This window comes from Ranitomeya variabilis, chromosome 6 (assembly GCF_051348905.1).
Source record: "Ranitomeya variabilis isolate aRanVar5 chromosome 6, aRanVar5.hap1, whole genome shotgun sequence".
Classification (NCBI taxonomy): Eukaryota; Metazoa; Chordata; class Amphibia; order Anura; family Dendrobatidae; genus Ranitomeya; species Ranitomeya variabilis.
In genome coordinates this window covers 202,234,190-202,259,707 of record NC_135237.1, presented here as the reverse complement: position 1 = coordinate 202,259,707, position 25,518 = coordinate 202,234,190, and the positions used below count along the sequence as shown (strand labels likewise).

General features: G+C 42.9%; 1 protein-coding gene across 1 annotated transcript in view; it reads left to right on the top strand.

Annotated features, from left to right (window-relative positions):
• Positions 1–25,518, top strand: part of ADCY1 (adenylate cyclase 1) — an 839,277-nt gene that overhangs the window by 606,039 nt on the left and 207,720 nt on the right. The window contains exons 8-9 of the mRNA XM_077269394.1: positions 19,383–19,538; positions 20,101–20,295. Coding sequence (XP_077125509.1) covers positions 19,383–19,538; positions 20,101–20,295 — 351 coding nt within the window. The remainder of the gene's footprint in view (positions 1–19,382; positions 19,539–20,100; positions 20,296–25,518) is intronic.

Below are 25,518 nucleotides of genomic sequence, written 5' to 3'. Positions count from 1 at the left end.
CATAGCGGAATCTAGAGAAGCAGGAGTCTCGTACATCAGAAGGGCTTGTTTAACCCTTCCAGAAACCCCATGAATAAACTGACTCCTCAGCGCTGGATCATTCCACTGTGTATCGACCGCCCAGCGGCGAAATTCAGAACAGTAATCCTCTGCAGCTCGCTCCGCCTGGCGAATAGTGCATATCTTAGATTCTGCTAGAGCCATTCTGTCAGGCTCATCGTAAATGTTTCCAAGGGAGGAAAAAAAACTCTCCACAGAGTCAAATGCAGCAGAATCAGATGGCAAAGAAAACGCCCATGCTTGGGGATCCCTGTTTAATAATGACAACACCAGGCCCACACGCTGAGCCTCATTACCCGAGGAGATCGGGCGCATACAGAAATATAGTTTGCAAGCTTCACGAAAAGAAACAAATTTACTGCGTTCCCCAGCAAACCTTTCAGGCAAAGGAAACTTAGGCTCAGCAACCCTACCTGTCGCTCCAGCTTGCACATTAGATACTGCTAGTCCCTGTTGCTGCACTGTCCCCCTCAACTCAGTGACCTGTAGGAACAGCACCCTCAACTGGCGGGTTATGGAAGTCATGGGATCCATGACAAAAAAAAAAAGAAACCCCTTATAACCCGATTATAATGTCACGGGAAGCCTAGGTGGGCAAGATCTAATAACCCGGGCCCCTGCAATTTCCCTAAGACTAGGGAAATCCTGACTGACCCTCTTCCTAGAGTTTACACTGATGGTGTGCATGTCTAGGCCTCCACCCTCACCCTATCTCCTGTTTCAACCCTAGGCTGAAACCAACCACCCACCACCCAGTGAAGAGATAATACACCAATACCCACAGTTAGCACAAACAAGGATAACTGAAAATATGAACCAAGCCGCAGTCACTCAGGAATGCACAATAAGTGCACAGGGCAAAACAAATACAAATATAGGAAGGAGTAAATAAGACAAAGGGAAATACACCACCAGATACGATACTCCAACTCCTAGCTCACCACTCCAGACCGAGATAACCAAGCACTAGACAGAAGCTATAATCGGCGATGCCCAATGTTCAGAAGAACTATTTAAAGGCAGTGGGCTTGGCCCAGCTTTCAATCTGAGCACCAGCTAAATTAACCCTGGACCAGCTAGACAAAATCTAGCCGATGACACTGAGCGCATAGTGGACAAAAGCGGAATTACCGCTGTCTGTCGAACGCCCTAGAATGAACAGCGTCCGACATGACAACAGGTAATAGTAATCACCGGTGACATTATACACAGGAGCTCTGTATATAGCATACAGTGTATAGTGTCAATGTACAGGTAATACAGTTATCACAAGTGACATTATATACAGGAGCTCTGTGCATATTGTCAGTGTACAGGTAATACAACGATCATCAGAGACATTATACACAGGAGCGCTGTACGAGTTATAGTGTACAGGTAATACAGTGTTCATCAATGACATTGTACACAGGAGCTCTGTATAGTGTCAGTGTACAAGTAATACAGTGATCACTGGTGGAATTGTACAAAGCAGCTCTGTATATAGTATACAATGTATAGTGTCAGTGTACAGGTAACACACTGACTCAATCGGCGACGTCTCTAGGTGAAACCCTTCGTCTTTGATTTTTATCTTCATCCAGCATAGACCGCCATCATTTCTTCCAGCCAGGACTGGTCTCTGCAGGAAATAACACAGTTATGTAGAGCACCGCTTGCAGAGCACATTACTTAATATTTTGCAAACTTCTACACTACACCAGATGGAGAAAAATAGGCGACATAGTGTTGCTCTGCACAGTACCAGCACCCTCCCATTGAAAACGTAATCCTCAAAAAATAAAATATATCACTGCAGTAATAATATCCCTTAATTAGCCCCTACAGTAATAATATCCCCCATCCTTGCCCCCTTGTGTGTCATTCCTGGTTCCAAACATATGATCTCCCATCTTGACTCAATATGTTCTGCAATTCTGCCCTCATGAGAATCCATTCAGCTCCCATGTGATGTCCCTTCCTCCCCATCTCTCCATTCTGCCCCATGTGTCTCCATCCTGTCCCATCATCCTGCCCCATCTGTCTCCATCCTGTCCCACCCATCTCCTTTGTGCCCCATGATCCTGCCCCATATGTCTCCATCCTGCTCCATCTGTGTCCATTATGGCCCACTATCCTGCCCCATCTGTCTCCATCCTGTCCCATATGTGTCCATCATGCCCCATGTTCCTGCCCCATCTCTCTCCATCCTGTCCCATCTGCCCCCATCATGCCAAATGATTTGACCTCATCTGTCTCCATCCTGTCTCATCTGTCCTATGATCATGCCCCTTGAGTCTCCATCCTTCCCCAAGATCATGCAGCATCTGTCTTCATCCTGCCCCATCTGTCTCCATGCTATCCCATCTCCATTGTGGCCCATGATCCTGCCCCATCTGTCTCCATCCTGTCCCATCTGTCTCCATCCTGTCCCATCTGTCTCCATCCTGTCCCATCTGTCTCCATTGTGTCCACATGTCCCATGTGTCTCTGTCCTGCCTTTGAAACATATTGGGGCTTGCCGCTTTCAATTAAAAAAAAACAACAAAAAAAACACTTTTGTCCTACCATCCATTTCAAGCATGGACTCGACAGCGAATGACAATGATGTCATATGTAGAGATGAGCGAATATTTCAATATTCGGTTCGGATTACATTCGCCGAATTTGCAATATTCGCCGATTAATTAGTCTAATATTCACAGAAAGCCATTCACGTCAATGGGAGGCAAAAACAAACACATGTACAACACCCAAATACTGCCAAAACACATCAAATGAGGGACAGACATCAGGAAATTGGTCTTAATTCACCCACAGTACAGATTTTAGCATTGCACTACGGCAATCAGCCAGGCATGAGGTATCGGGGTCTGGGACAGCATTTACAGCTTTCAATTGAACATCACAGTAAGATAAGGTGGGTGAGGGATCGGTGTAGGGCCCCTTTGCTGGGAGCCCTGATACCACATGCAACACCTCTATCTGCTTGCATGCTGAGCCACATTCAGGTAGCACAAATATCAGTTTTCTAGACTACAATTGTCAGAAAAATGTAATGATACACTGGTAGTTGAGTCCAAGGAAGTGGAGGCCTGACGGTCTCGGAGGCCTACTGCTACAGGCAACGCACATGAAGGAGACCCAGCCAGGAGTGTTCACATTTTCAAAAATTATTGACAGACACCACCAAAGTGGCATCAATTTCACCACAGTAGAAATAGTATAATAAGGACCCACAGGTCTTTCACTACACCCAATGCAGCAGATAAAAACCCAAGAATGAGTGTACACATTTAAAGAAATGAGGGCCATTCGTCACCAAAGTAGCATCAATTTCACCACAGTAAAAATAGTATAATAGGGATAAACAGTTCTTCCACTACACCCAATACAGCAGATAGACACACAACAAGGAGTGTTAACATTTCCAAAAATTATTGGCAGACACCACCAAAGTGGTATCAATTTCCCCACAGTAGAAATAGTATAATAGGGACTGACAGGTCTTTCACTACACCCAATCCAGCAGATGGACACCCAACCAGGAGTGTTCACACGTCCAAAAATTATTGGCAGACACCACAGAAGTGGCATCAATTTCTCCACAGCAGAAGTTGTAAAATAGGGACTAACAGTTCTTCCACTACACCCAAAACAGCAGATGGACACCCAACAGGGAGTGTTCACATTTAAAGAAATGAGGGCCTTACACCACAGAAGTGGCATCAATTTCACCACAGTAGAAATAGTATAATAGGGACAGACAGTTCTTCCACTACACCCAATACAGCAGATGGACACCCAACAGGGAGTGTTCACATTTAAAGAAATGAGGGCCTTACACCACAGAAGTGGCATCAATTTCACCACAGTAGAAATAGTATAATAGGGACAGACAGTTCTTCCACTACACCCAATACAGCAGATGGACACCCAACAGGGAGTGTTCACATTTAAAGAAGTGAGGGCCTTACACCACAGAAGTGGCATCAATTTCACCACAGTAGAAATAGTATAATAGGGACCAACAGGTCTTCCACTACACCCAATACAGCAGATGGACACCCAACCAGGAGTGTTTACATTTTAAAAACTGAGTGACTGACACCACCGAAGTGGAATAACTGTCACGAGAATAGAAATAGTATAATTGGAACCAAGACATCTTCCAGTACAGCTAACCCAGCAGATGTAGATCAACCATGACTGTTCACATTTCCACAAATTTGTGTTAACATCAGCTGCAGCCACATCAGGCACAGAAGCCACATTAAAGATATCACGGAGTGCAGTTACGTGACATTAACGCATTACACTAAAAAATGCAATATCACCTAGACTGTACAGTCTGCGATTGGGTTGCAAAAGTCCTTGGAGATCCTTGATATCTCATCTTAATGAATCAGGGGACAGATGGCTGTGATTATCCTTCAGGACACCACCAGTAGTGCTGAAGACACGTTCTGAGAGAACTCAGGCTGCCAGGCATGAAAAAAGCTCCACGGCTTCTGAGGTGTGCTCAGGCCTCTCATCAATTTTGGAAGACTAAAATGTGAAAGGGTCCGAACCCTCCCTGATGGTATTGATATTTAGTTCTAGGTACTTCGGCACCATCCTCTCCATTCGTTCACCACGTGTAAGACTTGGACTCTTGTGCTGGTGCACGAGTTGGTCTAAAAAAAGTGTCAAAGGATGCACATAAATTGCTTCTTCCACCTCCACCACTGCTGCTGCTGCTAATGTTTTGGCATTGACGAATTGACGTGCGGGAGGTTGGAAGCCTACAGCTGCGATGTGAACTGTGTGCTTCACTGCTGTCTTGGGGAAAAGCTCTCTTGCTCTCTTAAGGTTGTGTATAAGCGTGTTTTGATACTCCAGCAATCGTGGATCCCATTCTAGGGCAGGAATCATAAGGCAAAATTTGGTTTTATAATGTGGATCTAATAAAGTGGCAACCCAGTAGTCATCATTATTCCTAATCATAACTATACAGGGATCATGTTGCAGATAGTGCAGCAAGAAGGCACTCATATGTCAGGCTCTCCCATGAGGTCCAAGCCCATGCTGTGTTGGTGGCTGGGTAACAATGAGGCTCATTTACTATGTCCCCTCCCGCTAATCATGAACAAATGAGAGGGGAGGATTATCCTCTTCATCTGACAGTTGCTTGCCCAACACCTCTTCCTCCTCCATTTGTTCCTCAGATCTTGCACCTTCGACAGTTGCTCAGAGCAAGCGCTGGTAAGCCAGGAGCAGTGCACGTCAGATCGCTGATCTGACACAGTGCTCTGCAAAGTGTCCGATCAGCGATCTGACCTTATAACATGATTCCCCCCTGGGGCAATGTTATAAAGTAAAAAAAAAAGTATTTAGTTGTGTAAAAAAAATAATAATTCCTAAATAAAGAAAAATATATATATCATTCCCATAAATACATTTCTTTATCTAAATAAAATAAAAAACAATAAAAGTACACATATTTAGTATCGGCGCATCTGAAATGACCCGACCTATAAAACTGTCCCATTTGTTTACCCCTTCAGTGAACACCATAAAAAAAAAACAAGGCAAAAAACAACGCTTTATTATCATACCGCTGAAGAAAAAGTGGAATAGCACGCGATCAAAAAGACGGATATAAATAACCATGGTACCGCTGAAAACGTCATCTTGTCTCGCAAAAAACGAGCTGCCATACAGCGTTATCAGTGAAAAAAATAAAAAAAGTAATAATTTTTTCTATCAAATAGTTTTTATCGTATAAAAGCGCCAAAACATAAAAAATATATAAATGAGGTATCGCTGTAATCGTACTGACCCGAAGAATAAAACTGCTTTATCAATTTTACCAAACGCGAAATGGTATAAACGCTCCCCCCAAAAAGTAATTCATGTATAGCTGTTTTTTGGTCATACTGCCTCACAAAAATCGGAATAAAAAGCAATCAAAAAATGTCACGTGCCCGAAAATGTTACTAATAAAACGTCAACTCGACGCGCAAAAAAGAAGACCTCACATGACTCTGTGGACCAAGATATGGAAAAATTATAGCTCTCAAAATGTGGTAACGCAAAAAAATATTTTTTGCAATAAAAGCGTCTTTTAGTGTGTGACGGTTGGGGTTAGGGGTGTGGTTGGGATTAGGGTTAGGGGTGTGTTAGGGTTAGGGTTTCAGTTAGAATTGGGGTTTTCCACTGTTTAGGCACATCAGGGCTCTCCAAACGCGACATGGCGTCCGATCTCAATTCCAGCCAATTCTGCGTTGAAAAAGTAAAACAGTGCTCCTTCCCTTCCAAGCTCTCCCATGCGCCCAAACAGGGGTTTACCCCAACATATGGGGTATCAGCGTACTCAGGACAAATTGGACAACAACTGCTGGGGTCCAATTTCTCTTGTTACCCTTGGGAAATAAAAAATTTATGGGGCTCAAAAACATTTTTATAGGAAAAAAATGATATTTATTTTCACGGCTCTGCGTTATAAAAACGGTAGTGAAATACTTGGGGGTTCAAAGTTCTCACAACACATCTAGATAAGTTCCTTGGGGGGTCTAGGTTCCAATATGGGGTCACTTTTGGGGGGTTTCTACTGTTTAGGTACATTAGGGGCTCTGCCAACGCAAAGTGACACCTGCTGACCATTCCATCTAAGGGTATGTGTCCACGTTCAGGAAACGCTGCGTTTTTGACGCAGCGTTGAGCCGCAGCGTCAAAAACGCCGCGTCCAGATGTTACAGCATAGTGGAGGGGATTTAATGAAATCCCATCTCCACTGTGCATTAAAAAACGCATGCGTTTTTCCCGCAAAAACACACATGCGTCGCATTTTTTCAGAACGCAGCATGTTTCTACAATGAGCAAAACACGCAGGAACACCGCAGGTGACCTGCCAGTGACCTCAGGTGCATTTTTGGTCAGGATTTTACCTGCATAAAATCCTGACCAAAGCCTGAAGCAAACCTGACCGTGGACACATACCCTAAGTCTGCATTCCAAATTGCGCTCCTTCCCTTCCGAGATTTGCCATGCGCCCAAACGGTGGTGCCCCCATATATGGGGTATCAGCGTACTCAGACAAATTGGACAACAACTTCTGGGGTCCAATTTCTCTTGTTACCCTTGGGAAAATAAACATTTGGGGGGCTAAAAAAATGTTTTTGTAGGAAAAAATGATTTTTTATTTTCACAGCTCTGCATTATTAACTGTAGTGAAACACTTGGTTGTTCAAAGTTTTCACAACACATCTAGATAAGTTCCTTGGGGGGTCTAGTTTCCTTTATGGGGTCACTTTTGGGGGGTTTCTACTGTTTAGGTACATTAGGGGCTCTGCAAACACAATGTGACGCCTGCAGACCATTCCATCACAGTCTGCATTCCAAATGGCGCTCCTTCCCTTCCGAGATCTGCCATGCGCCCAAACAGTGGTTACCCCCCACATATGGGGTATCAGCGTACTCAGGACAAATTGCACAACAATTTTTGTGGTCCAACTTCTCCTGTTACCCTTGGGAAAATACAAAACTGGGGGCTAAAAAATAATTTTTGTGGAAAAAAAATTATTATCACGGCTCTGCGTCATAAACTGTAGTGAAACATTTCGGGGTTCAAAGCTCTCACAACACATCTAGATAAGATCCCTTGGGGGTCTACTTTCCAAAATGGTGTCACTAGTGGGGGGTTTCAATGTTTAGGCACATCAGGGGCTCTCCAAATGCAACATAGCATCCCATCTTAATTCCAGCCAATTTTGCATTGAAAAGTCAAAGGGTGCTTCTTCCTTTCCGAGCTCTACCATGCACCAAAACAGTGGTTTACCCCCACATATGGGGTATCATCGTACTTAGGACAAATTGCACAACAACTTTTGGGGTACAATTTCTTCTGGTACCCTTTGGAAAATAAAAAATTGAGGGCAAAAAGTTCATTTTTGTGAAAAAATATTATATTTTATTTTGACGGCTCTACATTATAAACTTCTGTGAAGCACTTGGTTTGTGGTATACCACCACATATGGGGTATCGTGGTACTGAGGACAAATTGTACAACAAAGTTTGGGGTCCATTTTCTCCTGTTACCCTTGGTAAAATAAAACAAATTGGAGCTGAAGTAAATTTTTTGTGAAACAAAATTAAATGTTCATTTTTTTTTAAACATTCCAAAAATTCCTGTGAAGCACCAGAAGGGTTAATAAACTTCTTGAATGTGGTTTTGAGCACCGTGAGGGGTGCAGTTTTTAGAATGGTGTCACACTTGGTTATTTTCTATCATATAGACCCCTCAAAATGACTTCAAATGTGATGTGGTCCCTAAAAAAAATGTTTTAAAAATGAGAAATTGCTGGTCAAATTTTAACCCTTATAACTCCCTAACAAAAAAAAGTTTTGTTTCCAAAATTGTGCTGATGTAAAGTACACATGTGGGAAATGTTACTTATTAAGTATGTAGTGTGACATATCTCTGTGATTTAAGGGCATAAAAATTCAAAGTTGGAAAATTGCAAAATTTTCGCCAACTTTCCATTTTTTTCACAAATAAACGCAGGTAATATCAAAGAAATTTTACAACTATCATGAAGTACAATATGTCTCGAGAAAACAGTGTCAGAATCACCAGGTCCGTTGAAGCATTCCAGAGTTATAACCTCATAAATGGACAGTGGTCAGAATTGTAAACATTGGCCCGGTCATTAACATGCAAACCACCCTCGGGGCTTAAGGAGTTAAAGGACACATTGCAGGAGACAGAATTAAGAAGTTGGCCCAATGTAATACAATGCCCAATTCCACAATGTGGGGTCCTTTTTTTAGTAAATAAAATAGTGCCGTCACAGCCCCCTTGCCCAAAATTCACCAGCTTATAACAGTACAGAGCACGTTCACCCTGGTCATCCAGTGGTTCTGGATGATGAGGATGAGGATAAGGAGGAGGATAACAACAAACAGACTAAATCTGGAAGCGTATACACATGTGTGGTTGTGAAGAGGTGCATGAGAATACACCTCCCCAAAAGAGAGATTATGTTTTGCTGTTTTCACTTGGTGGTGTACAGAAGTCTTTCCCAATCCAGCCCTTGTTCATTTTTACAAGAGTCAGCCTGTCAGCATTTTCAGTTGACAAGCGGATGCGCTTATCTGTTATAATTCCACCAGCGGCACTAAAAACCCGCCCTGACAGAATGCTAGCAGCAGGGCAGGCCAGGACCTCCAAGGCATAGAGAGTCAGTTCATGCCATGTGTCCAGCTTGGATACCCAATAATTAAAAGGCACAGAGGAATCATGGAGGATGTTTGTACGATCTGCAAGGTACTCCCTCACCATCTTCCCAAATATTGCACTTGTTGTGACAGCAACCCTTGCCTCTGTGCTGTCACGATGGGAGGGTCTGAGAAAACTGTCCCAGAACTTTGCCATTGTTCCCTTGCCTGAGCTGGATTGTACTTCTGTCTCTCTCGCTTGGAGTCCTTGGTTGTACAACAAATTCTGACGTCTGCTAACAGGGAAGACTTCCGTGTCCTCACCAACAGGATGACTGACCATGCTGTCCTCCTCCTCCTCCCTGTCCTCAGGCCATCCCCGCTGAATAGACGGTATGACAGCTGTGTTTGTAATACCATCTATAGGTCATGACAGTAGCTCCTGTTCTTGCTCAACAGCCTCCTCCTCATTGACTACCAATCCATGTTGAGAAGACATGAGGCTGGGCTTAGTGTAATCCGCCTGTATGGTTCCTTGCTCCATGTCCTCATGCTCTGCCTGCAATGCATCCTCTTTAATTGTGAGCAGAGAGGTTTTCAGAATGCTGAGAAGCGGGATGGTGATGCTAATTATGGCCGCTCACCATCTTGGTGCAGTCCTCAAAGTTTTGGAGGATGGTACACATGTTGGACATCCATGTCCACTCCTGAGGTCTTACGTGTGGAGTCTGTACTGAATATCAAAGGCCTTGTTGATGTTGGTAGTCAACAACTGCCCTCTTCTGCTCACATATCCTCTCCATCATATGCAGCGTAGAGTTCCAGTGCGTGGGGACATCACACACCACCTGGTGAGCTGGAAGCTGCAAATGCTGCTGAAGCACGTCAAGGGTGGCTGAAACTGTAGCTGAATTACTAAAATGGGTAGACAGATGGCGTACTTTCACTAGCAGATCCGGCAGCTCTGGGTAGCTTTTCAGAAAACATTAAACCACGAGGTTAAGCACATGGGCCAAGCAAGGTATATGTGTGAGCTCACTCTGCCTCAGAGCCACCACCAGGTTACGGCCATTGTCACACATGACCATGCCTGGCTGTAGGTTCAGCAGTGTCATCCAAACTTCTGACTGACTACTCTTTCAGCACTGTCCACAACTTTTCTGCATTGTGCGGTTTGTCACCTATGCAGATTAGCTTCAGCACAGCCTGTTGCCACTTGGCTGAGGCAGTTCTGCAGTGCTTCCAGCTTCTGACTGATGTGTTGATTTCAGAGATGGAGGATGAAGAGGAGGGGGAGGAGGTGCAGGAGCTGTAGACTGTGAGGGCAACCCTGATTGATGTAGGGCCAGCAATCCTCCACATGGGGAGGATGTGTTCCATCCCAAGGTCCGACTGGTTACCGGCTTCCAGTATGTTAACCCAGTGTGCCGTCAGTGAGTTGTACCATCCCTGCCAACAAGCTCTTGACCATGTGTCCATGGTAATGTGGACTTTCCCTGTAACAGCATTGTTCAGGGCATAGGTAATGTTGTGGGACACATGCTGGTGTGATGCCGCTATGGCACACCAGGAGAAATAGTGGCGACTGGAGACCAAGTACCTTGGGACGGCCGCCGCCATCAGGTTGCGGAAATCTTCCATCTCAATGAGCCTAAAAGGTAGCATTTTTAGCACAAGCAGAAGAGAAATATTAGAAGTTAGGACTGTGGCCTGTGGGGCATTGGCTGGGTATTTCTGCTTGCGTTCCAAAGACTGGGTTATAGACAACTGAAGGCTGTGCTGGGACAAGGACATGGACGGGCTTAATGATGGTGCTGCTTGACTGTGGGCCACAACAGGTGCAGGGCTAGGGGCATCTTCACATGCACGGTGTACTGGGGATTTGCTTCTATGCAAAACAGTGGAAGAAGCAGTGGCGTGACCTGCAGGCAGTGGTCCTGGAGCCTGGGGTTCGGCCCAAAAAGTTGGGTGCTTTGCTGCCATGTGCCTGATCATGCTGGTGGTGGCAGGTTGGTTGTTTTGCTACCTCTGCTGATGAGCGCATGGCAGGTGCTGCAAATGGCCTGTTTGGGGTTATCGGCAGTCTTTAAAAAAATAACCAGACTCGAGAAAATCTAACAGTTGGAATGGCAACTTCCCTCATGTTGGTGTTACAGGGAACAGATGCACGCCTTCTGTCTATGGCCACCACACTGCTTCTTCCTGTCTGTTGGGGTGATATGCCTCCTTCCCCATGTGTGCTGCTGCCCTCGCTCTGCATTTCCTCCTGCCAGGTTGGGACAGTCACCAAGTCATCCACCACCTCGTCTTCCACATCCCCTCCCTGCTCCTCCTCCTGACTTTCTGGCAATTGTGTCTCATCATCATCCACTTTTCTGAGACTTTCTCACCATCTCCTTCAAATGACCGGGGCTGGACAAAACTTTGGACATCTCTAACATATGATCTCATCTGTCACCACTTCAAGTTGACTGGCTGAGAGTTCTGAATCTAGAAATGGAAAACTGAACAGCTCTTCAGAGTGTCCAAGTGTGGGATCAGTTGTCTCAGGGCACTCAGCATGGTGGGAGGAAGGGGGATTAGAGTGAGGAATATCCTGGCCACACTCACGGCTACTCAGACTAGTGTGGAAGACATGGTGGTGGTGGTGGTGCCTAAGTGACTGGAAGAATTATCCGCTATCCAACCAACAACGATTTCACACTGCTCTTGCTTCAGTAGTGGTGTGCTGCGGTCCCTTAGAAACTGGGATAGGAAGGTCGAGTGAGAAGATGTGGGTCTTTGTTGTTGTTCACTTTCACCTTTGCCACGGCCTCGTCCTCTGCATGCACCATCATCATCACATCCACTTCCCCATCCCTTGCCCCTTGCCTTGCCCATTTTAAATGGACTTCTGCACTATTTCAAATGCTCAACAAATATATTTGTTATAGGTAAAACAAAACCATAAAGGGCCACACTCGTATATAGGTGCCAAAAAGACTACTCCCCATGTGATTGTCTTACAGATACACCTGGTGGACACTCCCACCTAATACATATCAACACGAGAAAAATCGGAGTAATAGGTCCAGTTGTATAGAAACATGTAACTTTTATTAATCAAAACAATTAAAACATTACAGACTAGGATCAGGTAGTGATGGCTACTAATGTCCAGACAACCAATGATATACTATGCAACCCATAAAGTGCTTAGTGCATAATTATGTATGAGGGAATGAGTGTTAAAGGCGAAAATATTCCAGGGATCATTGTAAGTGCGCGTACGATCACTGGAGCCTATAGCATTCCCCCATCAGCATTGCTTACCCATAGTATATCAAAGTCCGGACACGTGCCACGCCGATGTAAAAAAATAAATAAAAACAAACGTTATAACATACAGTGGAATAATGAGGTTCTACAGGGGTACAGAGCAGAATAATCCAGATAATCCTAATTGAGTCCAGACTCTTAACAGAAAAGAGATCTTCTGGATTCACAAGCTGAACACTATAAATCCCCATGGACTCAATGAAACAACTGATTTGTTCAATTGATTTGGATATTTCTATGGATTCTGCTCTGTTCCCCTGTAGAATCTCTTTATTCCACTGTACGTTATAACGTTTGTTTTTATTTATTTGTTTACAGGAAAAGAAACAAAAAAATTTTCAGGGACTTTTTTCGTTTTTTTTCCCACTGCTATCTCTTTGATTTCACAGACTCTTGTGAAACTACCACTAAATAAAGCAATCCAATCAAATCCACCCACGGCTCAATGGTTCAGTAGAATGTTTTAATACCGTAGGTTCAAGCACTCCCCAGCTTGCAAAAGTTATTCATTTACTTAACTACTCTTTTTAATGTGTTTTTTCTGTTTTTAGATTTTTACATGCATGAGCAATGGTTTTAAGTGCTATACTCAATTATATTTTATTATTGTTTTGTGTGTTTTATGATGTATATATGTGTTTGAATATGTGTTTAATTCAGATTCCCCGCCCACTGGGTGTGGTGTTTTTTTGAAAAGAGGCGTCTCCATGTGCCTTCTTTTGCTATAAATACAAGACCCTGTATGTGTATGTGTATAGACTATAAACATGAGGATGAATGACCTCAGGAGATTAAAACATCCAACACCGCGGAGACACCATCACGTGTTTCTCAACGCAGTGATCCAGAACACTGCCCCATCCTCCAGGGAAATATGCAAATGCATGTAGAAAAGCCGCGGAGACACCATCACGTGTTTCTCAACGCAAGCAATGAATAGCCAGTTTCCTACTCCACACTGATGAGGGGCAAATACCCCGAAACAGCTGTCTGTGGATGGATACCATGTTTTGGCATAGGTGGTTTTCCTTTATTGGTTGCTGCCCTTCCCGTGGTTGTTCCTTCCCGTTGAAAGACCTGGCTATTCATTGCTTGCGTTGAGAAACACGTGATGGTGTCTCCGCGGCTTTTCTACATGCATTTGCATATTTTTCTTAAGGGATGGGGGCAGTGTTCTGGATGACTGCGTTGAGAAACACGTTATGGTGTCTCCACGGTGTTGGATGTTTTGATCTCCCCGAGGTCATTCATCCTCATGTTTGTAGTCTTTTTACTAGGCACTGCTCCTAATAGCCAGTTTCCTACTCCACACTGATGAGGGGCAAATACCCCGAAACAGCTGTCTGTGGATGGATACCATGTTTTGGCATAGGTGGTTTTCCTTTATTGGATGCTGCCCTTCCCGTGGTTGTTCCTTCCTTGTGAAAGACCTGGCTATTCATTGCTTGCGTTGAGAAACACGTGATTGTGTCTCTGTGGCTTTTCTACATGCATATGTGTATAGACTGTCCTGAGGAAGTGGTGTGATCACCACGAAACGCGTAGAAATAAAGTCTATTCTCTATTACATCTTCTTGGACTTCTCTGGTACATTATCCTAACAGGCGAGCAGCGCAGTCTGATGCCCCATTCTCTTCACCTAGCAAAGGAAATTCCACACTGGCAAATATGTTGCCTTTTTATATTTTTTGAAGCTAAATAGTGCTCTATATAATTAGGGTAACAGACAGCAAAAAAAGTGGTACATCGGCCTACCATGCCCAAACTTGGAGCACGCAGATATATGAGGGCTGTAACGGAAATACCACACTGGTAAATATGTGGCCTTTTTGATTTTTTATGTTAAATAGTGCTGTATATAATTAGAGTAACAGACAGCAAAAAAAGTGGTCCTCCGGCATACAATGCCCAAACTTGGAGCACGCAGATATATGAAAGCTGTCACCGAAATACCACACTGGCAAATATGTGGCCTGTTTTTTTTTTTCAAATGCCAAATAGTGCTGTATATAATTAGAGTAACAGACAGCAAAACCCATGGCAAAATGGCCTAAAATGCCAAAACTTGGAGCACGCCGATATATGAGGCCTTCTTTCTTGAATTTATAACACCAAAAAAAAAGTGGCACAAGGCTAGCACAAACAACAATGCTACGTATGCCTGACAAACTAAGGTCTGTAAACAGGCCTCAGTCTGACAGAACACATTGTATATTTTTTGGGGGGTGAATTTTGGGAAAAAAAACAAAACAATGGAACTAGGTATATGGTAAAGAAGCTGCAGCAGCAGCAGACAGTTATGGAGCTTTGGGAGGGATGCAGTTGGAGCAATGTACGCACATACAGTGCCTGCAGGCCTTGCACTGATGTGGATATGCTGTGCCTTGCCTTCCTAGCATTGCAATATCGGGACCCACGAATTAGCCCTAAAAAGGACTGTTGGTTTCTCAGGAGTTGTGGATTTAAGAGTTGCAGACCTACACTAACTATAAAAACCACGATTCTGACTCTATCTCGACAGCAGCTCTCCCTACTCTCGCTGAATCCGGAGCAGAATGCGGCGAGCAGGGCGGCGCCAGGTCTCTTATACTCAGGATTATGCTGTGCGGCCAAGCCAGTCACTGCACGACCCCAACAAAGATGGCTGCGGCGTTTTATGGCTTGGCAGACAATCCTTGCAGCCTTAGATGACGTCGCGGCTTGTGATTGGTCACGTGGCGGTCACGTGACCGCTCACGCGACCAATCACAGGCCGCGACGTCATCTAAGGTCTTTCAAGCGCTCATTCTTAGGAACGGAAGCTGCCGGTTACATCGGTAAGGTCCAGGCTGCGTCGGAGAGGTGAGTATATCAATATTTTTTATTTTTATTCATATTTTACACATTAATATCGATCCCGATACCGATTCCTGATATCACAAAAGTATCGGATCTCGGTATCGGAATTCCGATACAGCAAATATCGGCCGATACCCGATATTTGCGGTATTGGAATGCTCAACACTACTAATGACTACATGAATGTGACCATTGCATATATCCAGATATTTTTTTCCTGAACCCTATCTATGTTGATTACATACCATCTTATTAGCACACATCTTGTTGTACGTGCCAACTATCATGAGTACAGGAAATCCTCTATGCGTGGATGCTAAATTCTGTTCCAGTACTTAATTTATTTTTGTGGAGCTAAAATGATTCCTTTTACTAGTTTGGAAGAGTATTGAGGCAATTCTAAACCAGTATAATAATTTGTTAGAATACAGTGGACTCAACTGTCAGAGCCTATATTCATGGTGATTGCCTTCCCTTGCAGGGCTAATTGATGGTAACTGTTATATACAAAGTAATACAACCATCACCTGGTGCTCAGTGGGATGGAAAATATGGATACTCTCACATAAATGTCAGAGACAATATTTGGAGCCTTTGTCAGTAGTAGTTCCTTTAAATTTGACAGGCAGAATAGCAGGAAGTGGGAGGACAGACAAAGTGCTGACTCTTCGTGACTGCCCAATCTGTTCACATCTGCATTCTTCATTTCCATTGTTCTGTTCCATTATAGGAGCAGAACAGAGCAAATTATTGCAGTGACATATCTGTGTAATGATGGACAACAGTAGCGAGCGGCAAACAAAACTTACTATAATGTGGTTAATTGGGTTTCCCTCATTTTTATCAGAAAAATATAGGTCTGATATTTCGGGTCGGAGTTTTCTTTTGATTAATTGGGTGGGCACAATGTCATCATTGCAGCTTTATGCACACATCAAGTTGCGCCAGACCAGCTAATTAAAAGAAAATCCAGAAATGCTGGGAGGTAAGGCAATTCAGAGGCCTCCCATCCAGCGATCACAGATTAATATCCTGGACGATGGACCAGAGTCATGGGAATCAATTCTCCCATCTTTTGTCATCAATATTAGATTGGTTGCCAATAAATGCAAATACATTGAAACAATGCAAACAGCACAACTCTACTTAATGTGTAGTCGAGGTCAGCAGATTGATCTTCTGGGAGTCAACTTTGAATGACATTTCCTGAAATTTGCACATCCCAAAGAATTTGAACAATTTATGATTGAATTTGCGAGGAATGCAAAGAAAAATAACCCGATGCAATTTCCCTCATGACGTCATTAATGCAATTAATCCATCACATGGTCTAGTGCAGCCAGTCTGTGGGGTGGTTGGTGGATATATAAAAGATGAGGTCAGGGAAAGCAGCTGCCTTTCTAAGATTTTATGACCAAGAGCTCAGAGCATACAGCTCATTTTACAGGGGGGTAGAAAAGGTCCAAAATCTGATTGTGGAGTATGAAGCACATTGAAAATAGGAGTGGTAGCCTCAGTCCGTGAATAAAAACAATAATTCAGGTTATAAGGAGATGCTGAACCTGCAGTGTGACTGTGAATTGATCTGAGATATCCTGCAGTAACAGCATCTTAATCATACATTTATTTTACTATTCGTGATACACTGTAAACAAGGCTTACTTTGTTTCCAAGCTTCATAATATTTAGATTTTATTGCTGATATGACTGAATGAGGTCTTGTTTTTTTACAAGGTGAGCAAATGTTTTTATTCTTACCAATTTTGTGTTTTCGTTTTTTACTATTACTTTTTTTTCAAACAGGTGAGATGCCCAAAAGCATTCTTTTTTGCATTTAGATTTATCATCTCTTAATGGTGTAAAGGGAATACTTATTTCTATATTTTGATAGATCAGACTTTTAGAGTCTTGGTAATACCAAATATATTTATTTTTTTCCTTACTTTATCATTTAAAAAAATTGAGTGTTTTGAATTTAACAACTTTTTTTACATCAATTTTTAGTCCCCCTAGGGAACTTGAAACTGTGATATCAAAGTACCAAAGTATTGCAGTAAATAGTGAAAATCATAGACTCCTATTGAGCACAGTCTGTTGCTAAGTTTCACAGGAGTCACCTGTCTGCCATTGTAACACTTTGAGCGCCTATTGGAGCCAAGGCATGCGAGCTCCAGTGCCACTTTCAGAGATTGTCATCGGCAACTAAATGGTTCAGAACTGCGACTGTATCTTGGCCGCCTATCTTAAAGGCAGATGCTGGCTATGTAATGTAGGCAGCATCAGCCATTTATGGAGGGAGTTTAGCTCTTGAGTCCTCTCCAAACATAAAGAACCCCTTTCCAGGAGGTTAATTCACAATATAATGTGGGAAGGGGGTAAACTTAATACTCCTCTGCCCTAATTTTGCTACTTAAGAGAAATCGTGAAACACTGGCTTGTGTGTCAGAAAATGTGTGCTTCCTGGCTTGGATGGACAAGCCATAAGCTATATTTTTGTTAAATTCTTTTGCCTTTTTTGTACCTTTTTTTAAAGACGAAATAAAAATCTCCACATTTCAGAAATATAAACACAACTGTCTACTTCACAAAGTGTGTGTGTTGGGAAAAAAAAAATTGACACATCCTTGTAGTAAAAGTCCAATATTAAAGGGTATCTGCCAACAGGGAAAAGCAGTCCAATCTGCATGTAGCATATTACAGAGCAGGGGAAGCTGGGGAGAAAAGATTGTTAGAAAAGATTAATAATAATCTTTATACAGCGCTAACATATTCCGCAGCGCTTTACAGTTTTCACACATTATCATCACTGTCCCCGATGGGGCTCACAATCTAAATTCCCTATCAGTATGTGTTTGGAATGTGGGAGGAAACCGGAGAACCCGGAGGAAACCCACGCAAACACGGGGAGAACATACAAACTCTTTGCAGATGTTGTCCTGGGTGGGATTAGAACTCAGGACTCCAGTGCTGCAAGGCTATCCACTGAGCCACCGTGCCGCCCATAGATTCCGTATAACCTGGGTTTTCATCCTTTCCACCTCTGCTCCAGTGGGCGGGGCTATCAGTGATTGGCAGTTATCTCTCTATAAGTGTGCATACATGCTCTCTATGACTGTGCAATAATGTAATTTGGCATAGGGAGAAGAAACCTTTTTGTGAGCCGCTTGGCACCCCCACAGTGCACTTGCTGGGTGCCAGTGGATTGCCATGGTACATGTAGGTCAAACAAAGGCTTCCATGTCAGCCACACATCCCTGCCCAGCCTTATCCGTTATGCCTAGGCCAGCTGTAGCAGTATCACAGCCTGTATTGTATACATAGCGCTCACATAAGCTAGAATCAGGAAGGCAGATGGCCTAAAATATTGTTGTGCATTCTTTTGAGGGTGCCTGTCTGTCTCTTTCATGTAGTTGATCGATCCTCCATTTAGTTGCTATGAAATGTTAATAGGGCCCTTTCAGGACTGCATTTGTATTGTGGTAAAAGACAATGTCTTTAATTTGAGCACTGTATAAGACATAAACTGTAAGCTATCGTGACATCTGGAAAAAAGGATTAGTAATGATGCTACTATAAATTCTGGGATTGCCAAGAAAGCATATCAACTTATTTGTAATACTGTTAAAGTGGGTAATTACAGGAAAGAGCAATTGTAAACTGTGAAAGCACGGTGGCTTAGTGGTTAGCACTGTTGTTTTGCAGTGCTGGATTGTTGGGATCAAGGACAAAATCTGCAAGGAGTTTATATGTTTTCCCCATGTTTGCATGTGTTTTACTCCGGGTACCTCGGTTTCCTAATATTCTCCGAAAACATGTTGTAAGTCCCAATGGGGGCAGTGATGATGATGTTTCGAGAGTGCTATGTAATTTAATTTCGCTATATAAGCAAGTAAACTAAATAAACTGTGAATGTATTTCATGTCTTATACTTTCTTTAAGTCGTCTTTAATCTAAGGAGTTTTTAATGTATGTATTTTTCTATTGCCAGATATTTCCTGGACTGATTCTGTCTGACATAAAGCCTGCCAAAAGGATGAAATTCAAGACTGTCTGCTATCTCCTAGTTCAGCTCATGCACTGTCGTAAGATGTTTAAGGCGGAAATCCCTTTTTCCAATGTAATGACTTGTGAGGATGATGATAAGGTAAGAAAATTAGCAACAACTCCTCTATTTATATGCAAAATTATACAGTAAATGTGATTTATGCAGAGAAATAGAAAATACAGTCATTTGTGTTCCTCTTTAGTTATCTTTTACATGTTCCACCACATGCTCATTTGTGTACTAGATTAAACTTCTGCAATATTAGAGGCCTGTAAAGTTCTGGTTCGCAAAGTTTTACATTTACAAAGTCGCTCATGAGGAGCCACATATATTAGTTAAATTATGTAGATGAGTTTCAGATAATACAGACAGATATATTGTAAATAGATTGTTATTGTGGCACAAAACGGTTTCCTCCTTACTCCTGATAAGAACGCAGGTGGCGTTACCATACATATCAATTATCACTAGATATACTTTACTCAAAGTTTGATGATAAATATACAAAATAAGAATAAGTTGTTCAATAATTAAAATGTTATTGAGAGTGGCCTCTGTTAAAACATTCATTATACTGCATGTTAAATTGATAGTTGTAACTACAAGTATCTTTTGCTAATCATTATTTATAACTGGCTTTTCTCATATTTTTTTAAATTAGAGGAGAGCTTTAAGAACAGCATCAGAAAAACTCAGGAACCGTTCTTCATTTTCTACAAATGTCGTACAGAATACTCCAGGAACCCGCGTGAATCGTTATATTAGTCGTTTGATTGAGGCTCGACAAACTGATTCCGAGATGTCAGATTTGAATTTTATAAGTTTAAAATATAAACAAGCTGAACGTGAACAGAAGGTAAGTAATTCTAAATAGTAACCTCATGTTATGCTTAGAACTACTGTTTAAAGTTCTGTTTACAGGGCAGGTGTTGAGCATGTGTCCTTCTACTTAATAGTAAAGGTGCATGATATCTGCCGATGGTACACTCAGGTATCTATGGTTTGGACACCAGCAGTGCTGTTCATCTTCCAATGAGAAGGGCGAGGTACTGAGCTGCTTCCTTTCCCCACCACACAGAGTGAATAGAAATACTTCTTTAGATTGCTTTGATAGTGCCAAGATATTCTGCATATCACATGGTTACCATAAAAGACCTGCCACAATTATTATTATTATTATTCATTTTTATAGCGCCATTTATTCCATGGCGCTTTACTTGTGAAGTACGGGGCAAATATAGACAAATGCATTAGACATGAGCAAAAAAAAAAACAAGGCACACGGGTACATAAGGAGGGAGGACCCTGCCCGCGAGGGCTCACAATCTGCAGGGGATGGGTGATGATACACTAGGAGAGGGCAGAGCTGGTTGTGCGGCGGTTCACAATTGCTTTAAGCTACGGCATACCTATAATTTCAGTTGACTTTTTAGAATAAGCTGTCATGTGTTCACATTATAAATAAAAATATTTCAGCCCACTATATGTCTTGTATACTTTCATTTTTTTATCAGTTTAACCCTCCAAAGGCTTTATCTTTAATTTCAGTTTTCTATAGATGGAAACTAGTTGCTATATTGTCTCCCATATAGTCATGTACAGAACCGTGGATGTTCAACTCTGTCAGGTTTGGCCGAACATTAACAAAAAGTTTGGTTCGGGTATCAGAACAGTACCTGAACTAAAACCCAAACCCTTACACGATTCAAATGAATGGGGGTCCCGAACGTTTCACTGATTGTCATCTGTGTGACAGTACGGGAAACACTGGCTCTCATCGGTGGTAAGCTTGTTACTGCCGGTCAGTGTGTTGCGTTTCCCTCGCTATTACAACATGTGAGCCAGCTGCTGTGACTGGCGGTGAAAAGACTACTGCCCTTTATGGGCATTGACTGATGAGAGTACTGCTCTCATCATCATAAGCCTGGTCTCTCTGATAGCAACAAAAACAGGCGTACAATGATAAGAGTATTCACTAGCATGTGCAATGAATACATTTAAAAAACAATGTCATGGGGTCCCCCCTATTCTAGCTAACCAGCTGCAGGCTGCTCCGTTAAGCTGTCAGCTTTATCTTGTCTGGTTATCAAAAATAGAGTGGTCCCCGCATTGTATTTATTTTAATTAATGAAATAAAAAAATGTAAAACAACAGCTTGGAAAGTGGAGTAATAGTTGTGGGGTCGATGTCAGCTGTTTTATGGCTGCTGACATCAAGCCCATGGGTTACTAATGGAGAGGCGTCTATGAGACACCCCCATTGTGAACCCCAAAGTCAAATGTAATAAAGACAGAGCAAACTAATTTAATTGAAATTAGCACACAGACTCCTTTATTTGAAATTAAAACTCCCTGGCCCTCTTTTACCCATTTATTCAACAAAAATTAAAATAAAAAAGCAACGTTATACTCACCTTTCTGCCTATAATCCATTAATTATTGAGGTTAGAAATAGGGGTGTCTTATAGACGCCTCTACATTAGAGATGAGCGAACCTGAACAGTAAGGTTCGGCGTCCATACCGAACACCTACTTTTCAGGCACGTACTCCGAACGCGGACTTCACCAGGAAGTCCTTGTTACTGTTCGGGTTCAGCCCTAGAACATCACCTGTTTAATGTGCTGTTATGTGCCTAATAGCGTGGCAAACACAGCTTCTGGTTGGCCGTAAAATTTTTACTGCCATCAGAGAGCTGCAATTCCCATGCTGTCAAAAGACAGCATGAGTGTGCAGCTGTGATCAGAGGTATACAGTTCACCTCCGTTCACTGGTGTCAGCTGATGGGACCACTGCTCCCATCAGCTGATACCTGTGGTCACTAATAACAGTGGGTGCAGGAGCGGCTCAAGGGAGTATTCATCAGTTGGCGCCTCCGCTGTAAATAAATAATAATAATTTAAGAAAAAAATTTCTTGGTACAACACTACCTTTTTTTATGCTGATGCAGTGGCATTAGGGTAATGGGATTAGGGCTTGGTGTCAACAGCTGTCAGTGACACCCAGCCCTAGGTTTAGTAATGAAAAGGTGTCAGCTCGACACCCTCATTTCTAAGCCGATAAGTAAACACTAACACACACATAAATACACACACAACCACAAGCACACATTGTCACCAACCTATGTAGGAGCGTTAGCAGAATGAACCTACTTAGGCTGTAACCAAACAACAATTGTTAATTTTAAAGAAAAAAGTGAAAAAATGTTTGTGGGCCCCGCGTTATTTTAAGAAACAGCAGAGGGAAAGCTGACAGCTGAGGGCTGATGTTAATACTCTGGGAAGGTGCCAATAGGCTATAAATAGCAACTCACAGCTGTTTGCTTAACCTTTACAGGCTAGTTTACAGGGAGACCACAGAAAAAAATTGACATAGAGTCCCCCTATAAAATCTAACCAGTAGTGGTGAGCGAATATACTCGGTACTCGAGATTTCCCGAGCATGCTCGGGTGTCCTTCGAGTATTTGTAAGTACTCGGAGATTTAGTTTTCAGCACCACAGCTGAATGATTTACATCTGCTAGCCAGCATAAGTACATATGGGGGTTGCCTGGTTGCTAGGGAATCCCCACATGTAATCAAGCTGGCTAACAGATGTAAATAATTCAGCTGCGGAGCTAATAGCCTAGGAAGAGGCCTTGGATATTGCCCCCCTCCCAGACTAAAATCATCAGCACTCAGCTACCCCAGAAAAGGCACATCTACATATAAGATATGTCAAATCTGGCGAATAGCAACACTCTTCCCACTTGCCCTGTAGTGGTGGCAAGTGGGGTTCATATTTGTGGGGTTGATGTCACCTTTATATTGTCAGGTGACATCAAACCCACAGGTTAGGAATAGAGAGGTGTTTATAAGACACCTATTTATTAGTAATCCCATAGTGATATTTTATTAAAAAAACACACACCCAGAATAAAGGCCTGTATTTGAAATAATGGCACAGACTCCTTTACTGAATCTTAATTAAACCATTCTCACCGAACGCCTAATCCACTGATGCCAACATCTCCTGTAACAAAAATAAAATAATAATCCACAATATTCCTCACCTGTCCGCAGAGAAGATAGTCCATAATGTCCCATGACGATCCTGATGACTTTGGGAGCAGTCACTGATGTGACTGCTCTCAAAGACAGCCGGCAATACACTGACAGGAGGTAATCACTCCCACAGTGTATAGCACTGAGCTGCCTTGACAAAGTTCTGATGCAGCGGTGCCGTAAGTGAGAGCACCGGAGCTGATCAGCTGATGAACTCTGGTGATCTCTTTCATGGCAACTCAGCGATACACATTTCGGGAGCGATTACCTCCTGTCAGTGCATCGCTGGCGTCTAGGTAGAGCAGTCATATCTCCGGATGTGACTGTTCTACACATGAGAACACCGTGGGACACTCGGGATTATGTGGACTACAGCAGACAGGTGTGTATATGTTGGTTTTTTATTTTAAATTTTTTCTAGGAGATGAGGGCATTGGGGAATTGGTGTTAGGTGAGTATACAGTTTTTTTTATCTTTATTTGAATAAGTATGTAATTATTTTACTTTTTTTTTTAACTGTGAGCACAGGCGCCAGCTATGTCTCCCATCAGCGTGTCATGTCGGATGCTGTTCATACTAGGGTGTTCGACAGACAGCGGTAATTCCGCTTTTGTCCACTATGCGCTCAGTGGCGTCGGCTAGATTTTATCTAGCTGGTCCAGGGTTAATTTACCTGGTGCTCGGATTGGAAGCTGGGTCACGCCCACTGCCTTTAAATAGTTCTTCTGAACATTGTGCGTCGCCGATTATAGCTTCTGTCTTGTGCTTGGTTATCTCGGTCTTGAGTGGTGATTTAGGAGAAGAAGTATCGTATCTGGTGGCGTATTTCCCTTTGTCATATTTTCTCCTTCCTATATTTGTATTTGTTTTGCCCTGTGCACTTATAGTGTATTCCTGTGTGACTGCTGCGTGGTGCATATTTTCCATTATCCTTGTCTGTGCTAACTGTGGGTATTGGTGTGTGGTCTCTTCACTGGGTGGCGGGTGGTGGTTTCAGCCTAGGGTTGAAACAGGAGACAGGGTGAGGATGGAGGCCCAGACATGCACACCATCAGTGTAAACTCTGGGAGAGGGTCAGTCAGGGTTTCCCTGGTCTGAGGGAAATCGCAGGGGCCCGGGTTGTTAGCTCTTGCCTACCTAGGCTTCCCGTGACACAGCGGCACCTACTGTCACTGTTATCAGTAACAGCAGACATAACCCGATTAGAGCAGTTGTCTCATCAGTCCACGCCTACTGACCTGCGGGTCACAGTCACAGCTGCGGGGTCATGCTGACCTCTGACAGCATAATCCAACAGCACTCTGACCAATGGTCTTGTCAGCGGTAGCATTATCGTGGGTCACAGTTACAGCTGCAGGGTCACGCTGACATCTGACAGCATGACCCCACAGCGCTCTTACTGTCTGTCTTACCGGCTGTAGCATTACCGTTGATCAGAACCACCGCGCCGGTGTTTCACACACTGACACACAGATGACAGCGTGGGAAACACCACAGGAAGCCGGTAAAAATGCAAACAAAAATGCAGCAAATCCACAAACATTTTTATACCTGCATTTTTGCTGCAGATTTGACTGACTAAGTCCTATAAGTTGGAGTATATGGGTGAAAAACGTTGCAGAAACGCGCTGCAGGAAAAAATGCACTGCAACTACTCAAAGGAAATTTACTGATCATGCGCACAACACTTCAGGATTGTCAATCAATTATAGTGGGGAAAAAAAGTATTTAGTCAGCCACCAATTGTGCAAGTTCTCCCACTTAAAAAGATGAGAGACACCTGTAATTGACATCATAGGTAGACCACGACTATCAGTCAAAATGAGAAAACAAATCCAGAAAATCACCTGTCTGATTTGCCAAGATTTATTTTGCAAATTATGATGGAAAATAAGTATTTGGTCACCTAAAAACATGCACGATTTGTGGCTCTCACTGACCTGTAACCAATTCTTTATGAGGCTCCTCTGTTCTCCACTTATTACCTGTAGTAATGGCACCTGTTTAAACTTGTTATCAGTATAAAAGACACCTGCCCA